The 18,184-nt window shown below is 46.4% G+C and overlaps 1 protein-coding gene across 2 annotated transcripts; it reads left to right on the top strand.

Annotated features, from left to right (window-relative positions):
* The first annotated feature begins 256 nt into the window (after window positions 1-256).
* On the top strand, window positions 257-17,837 carry jcada (junctional cadherin 5 associated a). 2 transcript variants are annotated; one of them, XM_028432709.1, is made up of 5 exons: window positions 257-418; window positions 8,853-9,408; window positions 11,187-12,143; window positions 12,249-15,688; window positions 16,214-17,837. In XM_028432709.1, exons 2-5 carry the CDS (start codon window positions 9,023-9,025, stop codon window positions 16,246-16,248), a joined length of 4,818 nt encoding a protein of 1,605 aa, XP_028288510.1. In that variant the 5' UTR covers window positions 257-418; window positions 8,853-9,022; the 3' UTR covers window positions 16,249-17,837. The 2 variants fall into 2 exon arrangements, with proteins under 2 accessions (XP_028288510.1, XP_028288512.1); XM_028432711.1 differs by lacking the exon at window positions 257-418 and adding an exon at window positions 1,230-1,266.
* Window positions 17,838-18,184: the final 347 nt, after the last annotated feature.

The raw sequence follows: 18,184 nt of genomic DNA, 5'->3' as shown, positions 1-18,184 counted from the left end.
TGCCAAACTCCCTAATGTGGTCTCAGCCTGGCCTCCCACAGTCTGCTCTGCCACTTTAAACAGTAATTAATCACATTATTATTGAGGCTCTGCACATATAAATAGCTATCATGTTACATAGGCCGCTGTACTGTTTGATAGAGTTACATAAGTGTGGAATATTTAAATGTCTCCTTCAGTGGCTGTTATAAATCACTGTGATGATAGTGGATGGGACTTTGTTGTGTGTGCATTGTGTTTGTGCTGAGTGTGAAGTGAGCAGAGTCCAGCTGCCTCCCGGGCTGGAGCGGAGGGATGTCTCCTCACTGCTGTGCTGTAGAGGGGCTGTTCCCTCAGCAGATCTCAGCTCAGTCCGTCCAGAGCAGCGGCAGGGATGAGCGCCGGGGACTAGGCGGCAACGCAACGACGCATTTCACAGGTAAAAGTGGCCCCAGGTCGAGCGACAGAGCGCAGGTCACTCAGGCGTATGTTGGGCGTGTGATTTCTTCTTTTTTTTTTGTAATTTTGCGGAGCTTCTGTGGAGGACAGCTGCTGCTGCTGCTGTTGCTGTGAGTCGCATCTGCTCTGCCTTCAACATTTCCAGCGGTCCCTTAACTTGCAGCCGCGCTGAGCCGAGCTGCGCTGATCCAGCCAACTCGGCGCACTCCCTGCCGGACTGTGTCTGCCTCCTGTGCAGGGATTGGAGGGTCAGGACAGACCTAGTGGTGCTTCCAGGACGCGGCATTAGAAGGTGAAGCGCTGGGAGGATGGCGCTCGCTGTTATTTTAACTTGAAGCGTGTGCGGAGGCGACCGCCACTGTTTGCGGACGCGCTTCTCTCCGCTGAAGGTTAAAGACTGCTGCTGCTGATGATGATGGAGCTAGCAGGGCTAGCGCTAGCCCCCGTTAATGTGCCGTGCTGTCTGCTGAGGAAGAGAGAGGCCAAACTCCGTCCAAATTACGCAGTTTTTGAGTCCTAGCTTACGCGCAGAGATTCATATCAAGGTGGGGGGGACACTAATTACAGACTTAAGCGCAACATTGCGGCTGTGGCTTATATACGGGATGCCTCCTGTGCCACTCCAAACAACTATTCCTTATATCCCATTTTAACTTGTAGAATTGCTTTGCTTTAATCCTTCTCGGCGCTGTTTCTGCCGCCGTGCGCCGCGATGAGCGGCAGTCAGCAGTTGGAGTTATAAAACAGAGCTATCATTGACACACAGACAGTGTGATGGATGATTGAATACGCCGAATTCAGCCAAGGATTTCCACTCAACCGCGCAAGGTCTCCACTCGCAATATAACAGTTACGCGCGCAGTGCTTACGAGACGAAACCTTAGACTGACAGATGTTTTTAATGGAATTCCGCGTGGTCTCTCTCTCTCTCTCTCTCTACAGCGCGCATCGGGGCTAGGCTAGAATGCTACTACCCCCCATCAACCTGCAGCGGGAACCAGCGGGGGCTAGCACCATTGCGAAGCCCGTCAATCATTTCATACCGACATGATGACAACAGTCGGGTCCGGTCGTGTGCGGCTGTGCTCGGCTGTCTCTCTCTCTCTCTGTCTCTCTCCTGAACGCCAAATGGCGATGGAAAGCAGCGACGAGCAGCCGCTGGCAAATGGTCTGCCAAGTTTAGGTCGCTTTGATGTTTGCATGTTGTCACTTTGTCACACCTGCAGCATGTTTGCATGATGATGATGGTGGTGATGGTGGTGGTGGTGGTGATGATGATGGCTGCTGCTTGACCTCTCTTCTCCTTCCCCCCCTTGTGTGCAGTCTCCTCCTGCACGCACTGCCATGTAACCTCCTGCACGGATCTGCAAGCACATGCTTGCACAAATATGATTTATGTTCCACACTCAAACCTTAAATTATGTCTCAGTGGCACGGTGGCTTTACATTTTAGAAGGTCCTGCACTGTCATTTTGGGACCTCTAGAGGCCAGATTGGCAATATTTCACCTGGCCAGTTCAAGTTTAAGATGTTTGAGGTTGCAGGTAAAAGTGTTTACTCCATCAGATCCTCTACCCGACCCTCAGGTCTGATTATTTAAGGTGGTGTTGTTTACAGCATTTATTAACATTACCCAGGAGTGATGTGTATTTTCTGCTGAGACCTTTCATAGCTCAGTGAGCTTGCATCAAAAGCTGTTAGTGAATGTCAGCAAAGAGACATTTTCTACAGTCTGAGGATTTTAAAAGGCAAAATACTGCAAAAAAGGCAGCAAGTGTGCTTTTTCCACAGATGTGTGTGTGTGTTTTGTGGTAGGTCTTTCACACATCCTTGAGACTGGGATGGTGTGCGAACACAAGGCCGTGCTAGATGCCCCGAGGAGGTGTGTGTGTGTGTGTGTGTGTGTGTGGAGGATGGTGGGATGGGCAGCGTATTAAGAAAGGAAGCAGCTCATTAATTCCTTCCAGCAGTGAGAGGAAAGGGTTGGTCAGCACAAACCGGAGGGGCCCTCCACACGGCTATAAAATGAGTCGACTTTCAGGAGTGGTCCAAAGTGGTATTGATAAGCAAAGGGCCCTGATAACGTCTTTTCTTTTTGGTGTGTATGAGAGCAGGATTAGTTTTTGCATCTCAGACAGCAGAGAGCTCCTGCGTGTCGTTTCTAGGCCAAACACATCAAGAAAATGAGTTTTCCTGCCATTGGGTAGCTGCAGCTGAAGCCTTTGAAAGTCATCTGATGTTTGCCTGGCTACAGGGATCCCCTCTGAGGTCTTGCCTGATGTCACATGGTGATGTCAGAGCAGAGGTGACGCAGGCAGGAGGAAGGAGGCTGGTGGAGGAAGCCAGCCAGAAACGTGTGAAAGCGACTGACATCTGCCAGTGCGCCTCTCTCAGAGCGAGAATGTGAGCCATGAAATGAAATGGAATGCACGCTGGCTTTATTGTTAAATCCTTGGCTGGGTGTCCATATGTTTGGCTTTGAGCTGCCTGCTTTGTGATTTCTGTGTGTCATTTTTGTTTTTTTTTTTGCAATTGCAGCAATGGAGCCCTTGAGATAACCCTGACGGTTCATTTTCATGTGTTTACACAGCAGTTATCCTGCGTTCACCAGGCCATCCATCATGACAGTTATGTTGTGTGTGTGTGGTGGTGGTGGTGGTGGTGGTGGTGGGGGGGCAGCCCTTTTATCCCACCTGTAATGTGCCGCACAGGCATCTGTCAACATAAATCTATCAGCAGTCTGAAGGAGCAGGGATCAAAAATGATGTCAACAGAAGGGGGCAGCACTCTCCCTTCAAGTTTAAAATACCTTTGTGTATTAAAATGACATGTTTACAATCCAATTGTTGCTGCGTTAGCGCTACACAAACCAGCTAATTTATTTATTTATTTAATGTTAGCACAACCTCACTTCAGTCCTATAGTTGTGTCATTTCCATTGTTGTGGTCGCCGTTTGTTGTCATGTGTGGTGATATCTCTTCTTCTCTTCTTTAGGTAAAGGCAGAGTAGGAATTGCACTGACTCATTATACCATCTTGTGGTACAAAGCGGTATTACATGTGCATGATGGAACAATCTGAGGTTGGCTGTTTAGCATGTTAGCTTGAGAAAAGTTCACCTCAACACAATACGTAGCTTTCCTAATGTATAGCTATAACTTTTTAAAAGCTACAGTGCAGAATGTTTGCATCCCCCTTCTGGCAGTGAATGGAATTGCACAAACACTATAGCTACTATATTTATGCTAACTAAATCCTGGATTATTTTCTTGGAAAGGGGTTTTTGTATGTGTGCTGAACTTTATCACCACTTTCCAGCAGTATCATGCAGCGTTTTTTAGTTTGTTGTTGTTATAACCTCTGTCTCCATGGCAACAGCCACTACCAAGAGTGTCAGGCATCGGATTTAAAACTCCAGTGTAGTGTGTAATACGGGCTTTGTTGCACTATACTCATTAAATCTATATTAAACTATAAATGTCACAAACTGCTCCTCTAAATGTGACTGTAAATGTTTTCATTAGCTTAACTTGATGATGCATGAGTTGGATTCTGTGTTGGTTCATGCTGGATTGCTGTTTACTACCTTTCTGTAGCACTGAGACAGAAGTCCACATCTGATTAGCACGAAGCCAGGGCGTGCTAACCCTTTGATCACTGTGCTCCTGGCTGATAAACCATGCTACTGTCATCTCTAGCAAGACTCAGACCTTGACAGACACTAATTACCATGAAGCCCGTTTGGCAGGCTCAGAAGCAGCATGGGCTGGGAATAGTTCAGTGCAGGTGAAGCCTACTGTGTAGCCTCGTGGATTAGCATGCTTTTTTTTTCCTTCCTCTCATATGCAGTGTTCATTTTTAAATTCTGGCCTGGGCGCTGAATCCCCATCCACGTGCGGCTGTTTAATGCATTCAGCTGAAGAAAATGTTGTGACGTCAAATCACCACAATGGAGCTGAACCGAGTTAAGCCTCTTTACACAATGGAAAATGAGTCCAATGATATAAAACCCCTCTCGTCGTCAGTGTCTTACTGCTCCCATTGATGAGCTATTAGCTTAGCTGTTTCTTGTGCGCCAGCCAGTCAGATTGAAACACTGACGCTGCGTTAAACAAAAAGTTTGGCTGCACTACTTCTCGAAAATCTGAGAAGAATCAGAATCTGACCGCAGTGTTGCAGACTGAATGGTGTTGTGTGAATATGGTGGAATAAAAACAACACCTCCCACCCACCCTCCCTGTTTTTCCTCCATTCAATCCTGCCTTTGATTTCCCTGCCAGCGGAGTCTGACTGTAATAAGTTTTGGACTGGAGCAATGCAGCGGGAATATCTTAGCAGCCCACATGCTATTGTCTGTGAGCTGCCATTCACAAAAGCAAAACAACTGTTGCCATGGGATATACTCAACAACATAATGTAAGTGGGCGTTTTTTTTTTTTTTTGGCTAAACCTTTCCGTATGAGCTAATTGACTCACAATGCAGGGGCCCCGCCTGTTGCTACATGTGGTTTGCAACGTGTAGAAGGTCTCTGTTTTGTAATGGACAGAGAGATCTTTTTATTTTTAATATTTGTTTTCAGCTGTAATTTGTCATTGTTGCATGGGTCATAATTGCCCTAAACTGTAGTGGCTGCTGAGCCCCGGTGGGACTTTCCTGATGGATGGCGAGCGTCCAGAGGGCACATAGCTCCCCAGATAATATGCCCACACTTCATGTTGCTGAGTTACAGTCCTACCTGAAGTGGGGAACATCGAGGGTCACAGTGGGTAAAATATGGCTGGAGGTTGTCCAGGCTGCAGCTCAGCAAAAAAAAAAAAAAACACACAAAAAAAAACTGCCTCCAGCCTTCTCCGGACAAACAGGAGCCCACAGAGAGCCTGATTGGAAACACTTGCGACACAGTCGGCTCTCCTCCTCCGTCCCCACGACGACACACTTCCTCAGGAAGAGAGACGGCCCCTCCACTTGACACAGTGATGTCACACAGATAAACAATCTGTGTACCGTTGCTCTTTGTTGAATGTGATGGGTTGTCATCCCTGAGACCCCCACACACACACACCCCCTTTGTGCGTGCACAGTTCTAACAGATGCAGACCACTGACTTGCCAAGTGCACACCCATTAGGGTCAGTTGTTGTAGATCCAAGAGGTCTGGGAACAATGTGCAGGAGAGGTGCGGCTTTTGTGGAATATTTTAGGAAGCAGGCTTATCGTCTTTTTGGTTCCAGGCTCTGGTGTGTGAGATTTCTTTTGTTGTGGTGGCTTCATGCTGGAGCCTGTTAACCAGATTTGTTTTTGGTCTGTAGTGCTTCACTATTTTAACACATCTGTGTCTTCTTTGGGACTTTAATCAGTGTTATACTGTGTGTAAAAAAAACTTTTTACACACTGAATTATCCAGCTATCGCCTTTGCATCCTTGGCTGTTTACCCTCTGATGCTTTAACTTCTGTCCTCCCTGCCGCCTGATTTAGGTCCCTGTCCTGCTTTGTCCACCACCCGTGCCTTCCCCTGTCCACCTTGCTTCCTTCCCCACCTCCTCGCCATGCCCTCATCTCAGCTGGGCCATGAATAAGGAGCTGACACCAAACTGTCAACCTGCAAGCCGTCATGCCCCTGCAGCCTGCCGCTGGTGTAGCCACCAGTAACACACACACACAGCCAGAATTGCTGTTTGTGATAAACAAACAGAAGCCTCGACAAAAGTTCACTTGACCTCATGAGCGCCATTCTTAACATAGCAGTGGCTGCTGATTGGAGACAGTGTAGGGGGGGCCACAGTGGGTGTTGCCAGTCCACATGTGGTTCTGTTTATTTATAGCTTACTTAAGCAGCATATGTGATCCATAAACTATGTCATTGATTTCTCTGTTTGAGTGAGCCACGTCATTAAAAATACACCAGATCAGCCCCCCCCCCTTCTTTCCACCCTTTTATTTCCTTGTTGCCAAATCCAAGAGGCTGCAATGCCAGCGTCTTTCTCCACACAAAAAAGGCATTGTAGCGAGACACAATGTTGTTGTGTTTTGGGGGATGAAAGCCGACCATTGTTGCGTATGGTTGCATGAATCTGAGGTTTTATTTGATATAAAATGGGTAATTCCATTGCGTAACAGCATTAGTGGTATTTAAACTGAGCTCGTCATGGGAAGGAAGGAGGCGGGGTCACGGTGGGCTGAATGTGGGCAGGTCACTTTACAGGAGGAAATCCTCACTTTTACTGATGATAGAGATAATCCTCATTTAGCAATGACACCGAGAGCAATTGCCTCAGATTAAGGATTTAGATAGATTAGAGAGCATATGGGTGTCGAGTTAAGGCAGGTGAATATGCAAATGTTATAATATCATGTTACTGATCTGTGACTCCAAGGCTCATTTAAATAAGCTTATGTCTGGTTGGAGGGATAGGCTTCATCAGCAGGAAGGAAAGGATGCTGATAACAATCAGATCTGATAGTCGGCGTCTTTGGAGACCTGATGGTGGTTCTGAAGAATTTGTGTTCATCATTTTGTGTAACAGATGTCCTCAAATGCTACATTTTTGATTGCATTGTGCTTGTATTTACCGTTTTTCTGAGAAACGGTGTGATTTAATCACTGGCCCGTTGCCCAGCAGAGGTTCAACTAAAGTTCATGACGTAGTGAAAAACTGTGAAGGTCTTCGGTCTGCATGCTCATCTGGAAGGAAGTAAGGCAAACCAAATTCTATTTGGATCGACATTGCACACAAGAAGCTCCCAGCTTCTTCTTGAGGAGATTACTCATAGAAAGAGTTAAACTCGACAAAAGTATTAACTGGGATAGCGCCAAGAGTCAATCCTCCAAAACTAACAGGTTTAAGGTTTTAAATGAAAAAGATAATCGTATTAGAGAGCCAGACACACAAAGAGAGCGGCATTTCACGGTCTTGGATCCTGTTAATCACCTAGTAGGCTATCCCAAGGTTCAGGTACGAGGAGGAGGAGGAGGAGGAGAAGGAGGGAAGGCAGGAGGAGGAAGAGGGGTAGTGATGCTGCCCTCTGAGTCAGGACTCCTTTTATAGATGCATCTCTATGGGACTATCATGGCTAAACAAATGCTAAGAAGCAAAACAAATGCTAATCTGCGAGATGGCTGAATACATTTCAGCAAGGCTGCGTCTGCCGTCTGTTTTTCAGAAGCGAAAAACAAGCAATTTGGCTCCGCCATTTAACAATCATAGTGTGATCGCCCTTTAAAGCGTCTGAGCATTTGATTTTGGCAGCGAATCTCACAGTGCTGCTCCTGTATGTCATTTCTTATTAAGGACAGCCAGGTTGTTGGCAGTCTGTTCCAGTACAGAGTATTGAATGAGTGGGCCGCAGCAGCATCTGTCCTGTTGACAAGGCAGCAAGCATGACTTCATCAAGGGCATTACATCACAAGCAGATGCACACAGCGCATCATCAGTTCAATTCCTTGTCAGTCCTTCATCTTAATACATGTTGTCACTTTTGGGTAGAACACAGCTCTTTAATATGTATAAATGCATGTGTAGAACAAGGATTTCCATCCTGTAGGTTCTGTACTGTATCTACAGCCATCATCCTTAGAAGGATGCAGTGAAGACGCTGCCTGATGCTACCGTGACTAAGGTTTCAGTTTTTTGACTTTTTGCCATTTTTACCATTTTGAATCTAGCTCCAGATTATTTGTACATTTCTTGATCAATCATTCATATATTCAACATTATGAATAAATTATAACTATTATATTTAATGAATTCATTTCTTGTTAGCTGATAAATTGACGGACCATATCATCAATGTAAATATTCCATACTCATTAGGATGAATTTTTTATTCTTCATCCAGCTCCATGAGATGTATTTAGGGCATGTTTCTTTCTCCACGCTGGCAACAACCAGAAAATACTTCTCCGAGATGAATGTGGAGAGAAAGAATCCTGAGTTGAGCGGAGAGGAATACAATCCCCCAGATGCCTCATTGATGCAGAACATGAGCAGTGGAAGGCTGCTAGCAGCCACTGTATGGAAGTCTGCGGGGAGCCAACTGCAAACAGTGACATTTTGTGTTTTAACTGCAGCACTCTGAAACTCTTGTTGCTGATGATGATCGCAGTTGATTTGTAGAGTGTTTTTGTACCTTGTGTCCTCCAGAGCTCTGGAAGGTGGACAGGTTTGGTGAGGGAAATGGAGAGAGTTGTTGCTAGGAGAATGGGAGAAGAGAAAGGGGGGGGGTGGTCGTCTCGGTTTTGTCGTGAACAGAATTCAGCCGTTTTTGTGTCTTGTCCCTGCAAAATGTCCACAGAGGTTGGGACCCTCAACAAAAAGTGGACACGGGTAGCGGGGATAATGGTTTTACCGTCACCTTCTTTGCTCTGTTTCTCTTCTTGTCACCTCACGTCGTTCCCCTCTCTCTTTTTTCTCAGTGATGGCCTCAGCTGCGCAGCTGTGCCGGTGATCCTGCCGCTGCACGTAGGGGAGAAGCAGAGACGCCTTGACAACCGACCTACCTTCCTCTCTCTAAAAAACAAAAAAACAGAAACAAAAAGCAGGTTGAGGAAAGAAATAAAACACACCAGCATAAACAAATGCGACCATGTACAGCGTGGAGGACCTCCTCATCTCTCATGGATACAAGCTACCCAAGCATACCACCTCCTCCACCCCTACCCCGACCCCCACATCCTCAACCCGCCAGCCTCCCTCATCCTCGCCGCCATCCTACAGCAAACACCATGAAATCCTGGAGAACAGGCCCGGCCCCAGGGTGGTGAATGGCTACGAAAGAGGGCCTGTGGTGGCTTACGGAAATGGCGGTGGTACCAGGCAGCCCCAAGCGTATGGTGGAGGCAGCGGTAGCAGTGGCTGTCCCAACAACAACAACAACGAACCCAGGGACAGGAGCCAGCCGAGACGGGAGGGTGAAAACCGGAGCCAAACAGACACCCACTCCTTGGGAGAGTCGCTCACCTCAGACAGTGGGTAAGACATGATTTGTCTCCTTCTGCTTTTCCTATTATTTTGTATTGATTATAGTGCTTTGATGGAGTGCATTAATGAAATGTGAATTTGTTGCATGAGGACTTTTGCATCATATCTTTGATGGAGCTGCGAACACACTTCTCCCACCATCTTTCTCCCCTCGCCTCTGTTCTTCCCCTGGTGTGTAACTTCCCCCACATTTCTTTCTATTCCCATCTCTGCTCCTCTTTCCAATCAAGTGCTGGGCATGGGAGGAGGGATAATGTGTGCTGGAGTCTTAATCTGCCACATGGGACCTTGAAGTTGTAATCAAAACGGCTCTTGGGCAAACCTGCATTTGAGCATGCCCAGTCTACACACACACACACACACAAGGTACCAGGTTTGCCAGGTTACCCCCTTCCCCATTGTACCTTCATACATATCCAATAAGCTGGTTCCCACTGTTTCACTACTTACATAATGAATCCCCCATCAATAATACAGATTTCATATAGGGTTTATTTAAATATGTATATGGAAGATAAGCTATATTTAGCCTCGTCTGGAGTTATGCAATTGAAACCCTCACGGGTAAAGGCTGTTATGTTGATTCCACAGATAGCCCAGCTGAAGCTGGTCTATTTTTTCCAGGGTTGTTTAGTTTGCCTATTTGCACCAGTTCTGGGGGTTAGTGTGCTGTAACCGAGACAAAGTCAATACAGCTGTTCCCTTGTCCACACAATTAGGCAAGCTTGTCAGATTTTTTTTTCTTCTTCTTCTTTTTTCTTTCATTTTGTTGTTGGGATGACTTTCCTCCCTGCTCCATAATCCCTTTTAGCCACCAGCCAGTGACAGAGCATCTCAAAATAGTCAAATGACCTTGAACAATGTCAGTGGTTGTGATGAGTTTTTCAATTTTTTTTATTTTTTTGTTTTATTCTTTGAGATGAGTAATCCGCATTTTCATGTCGCTGCTACGCCAGTGCTATCACAGCATTCAATTGGGAATGTGGGAATTGCTAAGACATATGTTCTGCGATTTCAGTCTGTTGTTTGTTCATCCCTCTTTTTTTTTTCTCCTCTCGTCCAAATCCGTTTTGCCTGGCAGCTTTAGTTTAGATAAGAAACAGGCCTATCTTGGCATTCCCACTAGGCAGTGCTACTTAGACCCAATTAGACTAATGATGGTAACCCATCTTACATGAGATGCCCTCAAATTCAGTAGAACTGCCCCCCTCCCCCCTGCAGCCGAAGTCCATGGCCAATGATGATCATGGATGGAAATGTCAAGGGCGCTCGGTGGCCTTGCCCTCGAGGGGAAGAACACATGTGCTTGCGTCTTGTTTACGTTGTCTGTCAGTCCCTCGCTCTGCAAATAGCCTGAAATGATCAGGCTGCACATGTAGCGTCTTGTTGTATTCCATCAGATCCATCAAGCATCTCCTCAGAGACATTTCCTTACACTGAAACACTGCTCGTTTTCTTAGATTAGGAGAAAAAGTCCAAAAAAAAGAGATTTCTGTGAGACGTCCTCTAAATTTTGATCTGTTCTGAAGGACATCTGGAACTAACAGCCACTGTTTGTCACGTGTGTTACGTGTTCATTATGCTCCATTGAAAAATCACAATTACTAAACACTTGCACTGCTGCTCGTGGTCATCTGCTTCCATCTAGTGGGAGTTTTTTTTTTCTGGAGACAAAATATCTAAAGAAAATGAGAAAATAGCCCTTAAGAGAGTTACAGTTCCAAAAGGAGAGAAGGATACTGATGCTTTATTTGTCTGTTTTTACACAGGTTTTGTGATGGCACCAGAGGTCCACAACCTCAGTCCAAGGATGTGTCATACTGGAGGAGGAGAGGCCAGGACTTCACTGTGCTGTTGGACTATGCTGACTTAAGAAATGCCCATGGGGGGAGCCAGCAGGGGGCGTACAGCAGGCCAGAGGGGCCGCAACAAGCAAGAGGCCAAGAGCTGTCTGCAGAGGAGCGTCAGAGAGCAGCTCAGGAAAGGCAGCGCTGGGCTGCTCAAGTTCAGGCTCAGGCCCAGGCTCAGTCCCAGGTCCAGGTCCAAACACAAGCTCAGGCTCGCTCAAGAGAGAGGGAGGTGGCTCTGCATCAGTGGAGAATGGCAACAGAGAGGAAGTGTCAGAGCCTGGGGACAGAGGAGTGGCGCCCCGCTGTGAGCTTCAGCCGCCAGCTTTCACAGAGCGAGGGTGAGCGCTGGGCACAGGAGCAGCAGCGGCTTCATGCCAGAACACCAGAGGGCATGGTAGTCCACCCCAGGACCAAAGCCAAATCCCAGTCCCTGCCCAGGATGCTGCAGCCTGAGAGCCTGCAGTATGTGGACATTTCTACAGCCGGTCAGGAGCTGTACAGACGGGTTAATGGCCACCCACTGTCACAACATGATTTTTACAGGGCACCCCGCTGGCCGGAGAATGGTAGGCCGGCCAGCGCTAACCAACTTTCAATGACACCAAAGCCCCGCTTCACCCGACCCCCCAGACCTCCCTCTTATGAGATGCACCAGCAGATCAGGGGAAGTTGTGAGGTGCTGTCTGGCAGAGACTCAGTCATTCCCCAGGCCAGGGACAGAACGCCACTACCCATATCAAGGACAGGTGACCCCCAACTGGACTATTTTGCACAGGACTCTGGACCTCCAGGATACATTCCTCCCCCATCATATAAAAGAGCTCCTATAATGGGAGGGATGCGCCGGGGATACGGTGAAATTGCTGTTGATTACAGGTAGATCTTTTTTTGTTACATGAATTGAATGAATTTCAAACATTTTTTTCATCTTTTAGCTAGAAATAAAAAATGCTAACTGCTAACAAATGTTTCTTATCTCAGGTACAGAGGGGACGTGTACCAGCAGATACATGTGGCTCCAGATGGATCTCACTGGATCACCAGACATCCAGCAGGTACCTGGTCTGATCCCCAGAGAGAGAGGAGCATGTCCAGCCAGAAGCAGCTTTACCCTGTGTATACTACACAGGAGCGGCCTGGTGGAGGGGTCCAGTATATCCCCTTTGATGATCCCCGGATCCGCCATATATCCTCAGCCCTTGGTGGCAACTCCCTGACGGACGCCGACAAGATCCGCCACATCCGCAACGAGCTTCCCAGTGTTACCGTGTCGGAGCCCGCACCCAACGACAGTGCCTTTCTGCCCCCACCATTGGGGCCTTTCATCGGCACCAAAATGGCCGATGATGCTAACCCGACGTCTTCTAGTGACTTCGACAGTGACAACAACAGGTGGCACAGCAATTTGCACAAAGAGACTGTCGATAACTTCCCAGCACCTGACCAAAACTGCAACAACAGATATTCCAAAAACCAACGTCCTCCTCTGTCGCCCTCTTCAGCCTTCCAGGCCCCTTTAACAAGAGCCTCTTCTCGTCAGGGGTCCAGCTCAGAGCAGGTCTATGGAGAGACCATTACGCAAGTGAAAAAAATTGACCCTGAGTCAGCAGCAGAAAACAGCAAGAGGAGAGTGAGTGAGACTATCTTCTGCCTTGTATCAGTCCCTGTTCACACACCAACTAACATTAGCAAAGACTTAGCAGCTGATCAGAATAACAATGAGACCCTACCGAGCCTGACTGTCACCCACACAGAGACTTTCGCTGTAGGCCTCAGAGAGAGCGTTCGGAGCAAGTCTGTAAACGAGGTGCCCATCAGATCCCACTACACTCACTTTCACACCAGCAGCACATCCACAATGAGGAACTACAAGAGGGCTCCTTTAAGGAAGGAGATTATAGATGCCTGGGCACTCCAAGCAAATCAGGACAAAGAGCTGTGTTATGCTGGGTCCTGGCCTGGAAACCAGTACAGGAATCAGGAAACTCAGACCGGCTCACCTTTGACTGTGGTAAAAAGTCCTGAACCTCAGAGTCCTCCTGGGGGTCAGGAGCCTGTTCATTCTGCCTCAGATACTACCACAGACATTTGTGTGATGACAGACACTAGTTCCTCTTATGGCTACCCCATGGCGGGCCAGAAAAACCTTAATCCCTCCAGCAACAGCGCCTTCTCTCGTATCAGTCTCAGCCCAACACAACCTCTGCAACAAGACCCCCCCTCTCTGTCCAAGGTACATAATCAGGGAGAGCAGCAGCCGTCCTCTCCCAGGAAAAGCAACTGCAGTCCCCCAGAGAGTGCAGAGCAGGTGGTCTTCGGTCAGTTTCTCCTAAAGCCAGTAAACCGACGACCCTGTGACGCCATTGGTGAACTGGAAAGCATCAATAAAGAGATGGAAGACACAATCAGCAAAAGACCCATTTTGGCTCAGAGCTTTGATGATCTTGATGGCATGAATAGGAGACTAGGTCAGTTTAAATCAGGAGCACATTTCACTGCTGGTCCAGAACCAGGCAGGGAAGCAATCAGTCTTCCACCATTGCACACAGAGCAGACCAACAACAATATAAAAGTGAGATCAAAGTCCTTGGCCTCTACCGCTGAGCTAGATTCCATGGATGTGAGGAGTGCTTTCTCAAGGCCACAAGCAAACACCTTACCCCAGGCAAATGAGTTTTCCATACCTCTTAACCCAGGCCCCAAAGACAATTTTCTCCTATCTTCTGTCTCCTCACACAGTGAGTCAAATCGACTCTATAGACAGGACATCCCTGTCCCTCAAGAGTCCCTTCTGAGGGATGTGGGGCTAACCGTCTACACAGAAACTCCTGGTGGTCCCAGGGAGCCGATGCAGCGTTCGCTCTCTGTCTCATCTCCATTAGATTATAAAGATCTCACTCAATCAGTGCAGCTTTCCCGGGAGACTAGGACAGTCCTCGTTAAAAAAAATGGTAGCCCTGAGCACAATTCAAATAAAGATCTGGAAGCTGAGGTGAACGCAGAGAGAAGAGCCAAAACAGACATTGTTCCAGTGAGTTTAAGCATCTGCAGGAGCAGGAGTGAAAGCAGCAGGTCACCTCAGAAAGACAGCTCGCCACATATCACAAGGTTGACCAGGGAAGTTTCATTTGTGTGCAGTGATGGTAATGGCGACAACAGATACACCACTTCCGAGCCTCTGACTTATAAGAACGAGTCAACAATAGCAGATAAGCATCTGGAAAACTTATTGATTCAGGAGAAGGCCAATGCTTTACCTGCAGAGGACCTCAGCAATCTGTACGAGGTTAAATGCGCAAAAGGAATTCCAGAAAATGAGTCTATTGAGCAAAGGGCAGCACGGATCCTAGGTATAGCTGTTCCAGTGGAGGCCCTGGGCGTGGCTGACAAAGAGCTCGACGACAACCAGGATGACACTGCAGCTGAGAAAAATCCAAGTGAAGAGACGCAGCAAGTGATAGGAGAGTCTGAGCAAGTCAAAGAGGAGGCCCTGCTAGTCCAGGGAACAGATGCAGAGGAGGTCAGTGAGACGGGAGCAGGTTTAGACCAAGAAGATGGTGATAGACAAAAGCACAGCAACACCCACAGTAATGGCGGAGACAACGAGGAGACAGACACTCAGCCAATACTGGACCTGCCTGAGTTCCCTCCAAGTAAGCTTCTTTTGTCTCTGCCTGTTACGCCAGATGAGACGCTAGCACTGAGCATGTGCAGTATGGAGAAGAATGAGCAAGATGAAGCGTCCAAAGCGGCTGAATTCCCAGAAGAAAAGCTGAACTCTGAGACAGTGGACTCTCCTCCCGTAAGACCCCTCAGTCCCACATGTGAGGAGGCGGGGGGAGACAGTGATTCTAAAGAGAGAGATGAAGACAGGGAGGAAGTGAACGTTCAGGAAGGTACAAAGGAGGAAGTTGTTGAGCAACAATTAGAGAAAGCAGAGGAGAGAACTTCAGATGAACATGAAGATGCACAAGGAAAGCTGGAGGATCTTGAAGTAGACTGTAAACCAAAAGAAGACACTGAAGGCGGGTGTAATGAAGAGCAAAGACATGAAGAAAAGATAGAAGAGATGAATACTGAGATTGCACTAGAAGCAGACAATGAAGGAAGCAAAGAGGAGTTAAAAGCAGAGGTTCCAGATGGAAAGGTGGAGCTGAAAATAGTGGAGGATGACAAAGAAGAGGCTTCGGAGAAGGTGAACTACGAGCAGAGTACGGCTGGGGTCAGCAGAACTGAGACACCGCGAGGTCCTAAGAGAGAAAAGGCGCCCAAACCAAAGCAGCGCACCAGGCTGCAGAAACCTCCTCTGCTGCCTAAACCTCGCAGTGTTCCCAAGAGAGAAATAACACTGCCCCTCAGCTTCAGCACTGGAACCTGTGGCCCCTCCAATATGGAGGATGAAGAAATGCTCTCTATCTCAGGTAGGTGCTGGCAGTGTTCCCTGCAGAGTAAAGCTCCCTCATTATATTAGACACTGTGTGTTGATTGTGATGCTATTTTTAGCACAACAGGTACACATGTATTTATAACTGTGCTATTGTTGCTCATTGACACATCTACTTGCAGCCATGATTGTGCTGTTTCCACAGAGGTGCAGGACTTTATATTGAACCCACACTGGCTTGATAGTGAATTATAAGGCTACGCACACACAAGTCACCTGCCAGGAAGCCAAAAGGATAAGCTTTAGGAAGGTTTCCTACTGACATGTTGTCTGCCTCCTGTATGTTGATGATAGCACAAGAAAATACAACTTCTAGGCTAAAATAGAGTTAAGTTGTTGACCTGTATTTACCTGTATTCTGGTCTTAGTAGCACCGCTCCCGCTCATATCTCACTTTTGGACAGAAAGAAATGTCAAGCTGTTCCTTTAAGAGTTCACTCTGAGCCGGTGATTTGTTGTGATTGCATTGTCTCATCTTCTCTTTCCTCTCTTTTCTCATCAGACTCCTATGACCCCAGTCGAGTGGAGAGAGTCTAACCTCTGATCACTGCCTTCACCACTGTGGAAATCTGTCTTTCTCAAGTTAACAGCTTTTTCCAACAACAAAAGTTCTCATCTCACCTCCACCGCCCCAGCCAGCTGTGACCCCACCTGTACTTGTCACACATGACTTCTCCACAGCACTGACTGCTCCGGTGTGGCGAGAGCATTCTTTCAGCCAAATAAAAGGCACTGCCGCGTGCTGGTTCTCCAGGCCTTTTTCAATCTCCTCGTCCTTCCATACTGTGCGCCTCTTCGATGAGTTTGTTTGCTCAAGCGAGCAGACTTCCTCCTTTTGAAGTGTTTTGCTTTTGGAAAAAAAAAATGCATGTCATTATCCCCGTCTGCGCTCGGGCTCTTTGACGAGCCCGGTTGCTGAAATATGAATGTAAAAGTGCTTCTGCTCAACAAACAAACAAAAGAAATGTAACAGTCAAAACATATGAAGGCAACAGTATTGCATTACAATCAGTATTAACCTACACCAAATGTAAATAAGAAAGAGTTATAAGATTTTATTAAGAATATAAAAAATCAATTTAAGACATTTAATTGCTGAAGAAATGTATATTTTCTTATGTATGTTAAGAAGAGATTCGATTTTTTTGAGATGTGGTGTTCGGGTGTATTACTAATAATGAACCCCCCCCTGCTCTTTATTCTTATACTTGTGTGATAGAGAATGTACTCGGAGAGTCTGGATTGCAAAGAGAAACACTGTGGTCCGTGAATAGTTTCACTCAACAGCAATATAGTCATAGTCATATACACAGGGTGTTTGTGATGTTATGATTTTAGTAGTTAGTCTCTATTCCAAGGAGCTGATCCCATATGCTTTAACCTTTTTGTGTTAGGTTTGCACTGCTGGGATTATTGGCTGATAATCTCTTCAAATACTCAGAGATTACACTCAAAGGGATTCACTTTTCCCCTGCTCACTCTCAGCAGTCACTATGTGTACCAAAAACGTCTTCTGTTAATCCTCATTGTGTTCTAGAAGAAAACGGTGGCATTAACAGACGTCTGTATGTAACTGTGCAGCCCCCCCCCCTTTCCTTCACATCTCTGTTTGTGTGGTTTCAGAAGTGCTTTTTGAAGGAAATGATAGATGTAGCTATACTGATCGCAGTGTGCCTTGTACACACTGTTTAAACTTCTTTTGTGTGTAACACGTCCAGTGTCAGTATCCTGATTTAAAGCTACAGCGTGGGATGTTTGCGTGACATTTAATTCTTCTAGTTACGTATAAATTCTTTCTGGTGGCAGAAAATGTGGTAAAAAACAAAAAAAAGAATCCCACTGTGTTTGTGTAATTACTGTTATAGCCAGAAGGGGGAGACAAAGGTTCCACACTGTAGCTTTAGCCCTGAACACTTCACCTAAATGGAAAAAGAAACATATGACATTGTTGTGGCAATAATATTAATAATATTAAGCTGTTGTGCTTAATATTGATGCTGTACAGGTTATTACTGTTGGAATACTAATCACAGTAACATAATCAATAATTTAATGCTGACATATCAGTGCTTTATAAGTTTAAATTCACTCACTTTACTTATGGGGTAGCAATACAAACATTAAAAGAAAATCATACCAAACTAAACTTTGTGCTATGCATTGGACATCAACATTTACTGGGTTTTAATGGCAAAATTCAAACCTGAAACTGTAACTCCTGGTTTGCCCGTTTGACCCTGTCACTTTTTAATCCAGCTGCAGTTGGATCCGGTTGTACACTTGCATGAAAGCGAGGTTTTTTTTTTCTTCTCTCTTTTATTTCTTTATGCTTTTTTTTTTTTTGTCTTTGTCCTGTCATCTAACCCGGTATCCGTACCTCTGTGCTCCAGGTAATGTGTTTATCTGGTCATTCTCGTAGGTCTTTTTGTACTGCAAGTACTTTGTAACATAATCTAGACTATTGGTGCACATC

The sequence above is a fragment of the Parambassis ranga genome, chromosome 20, assembly GCF_900634625.1.
Source record: "Parambassis ranga chromosome 20, fParRan2.1, whole genome shotgun sequence".
Lineage (NCBI taxonomy): Eukaryota > Metazoa > Chordata > Actinopteri > Ambassidae > Parambassis > Parambassis ranga.
The sequence above is the reverse complement of the archived record's forward strand: the minus strand, read 5'-3'. Positions and strand labels throughout refer to the sequence as shown.

Excerpts from the sequence above, each read along its gene's own strand:
- jcada (XM_028432709.1), top strand. The coding sequence starts at position 9,023 with ATGTACAGCGTGGAGGACCTCCTCATCTCTCATGGATACAAGCTACCC. Across the intron at positions 9,409-11,186 it reads TCGCTCACCTCAGACAGTGG|GTTTTGTGATGGCACCAGAG; the intron begins GTAAGACATGAT and ends GTTTTTACACAG. Across the intron at positions 12,144-12,248 it reads GAAATTGCTGTTGATTACAG|GTACAGAGGGGACGTGTACC; the intron begins GTAGATCTTTTT and ends TTCTTATCTCAG.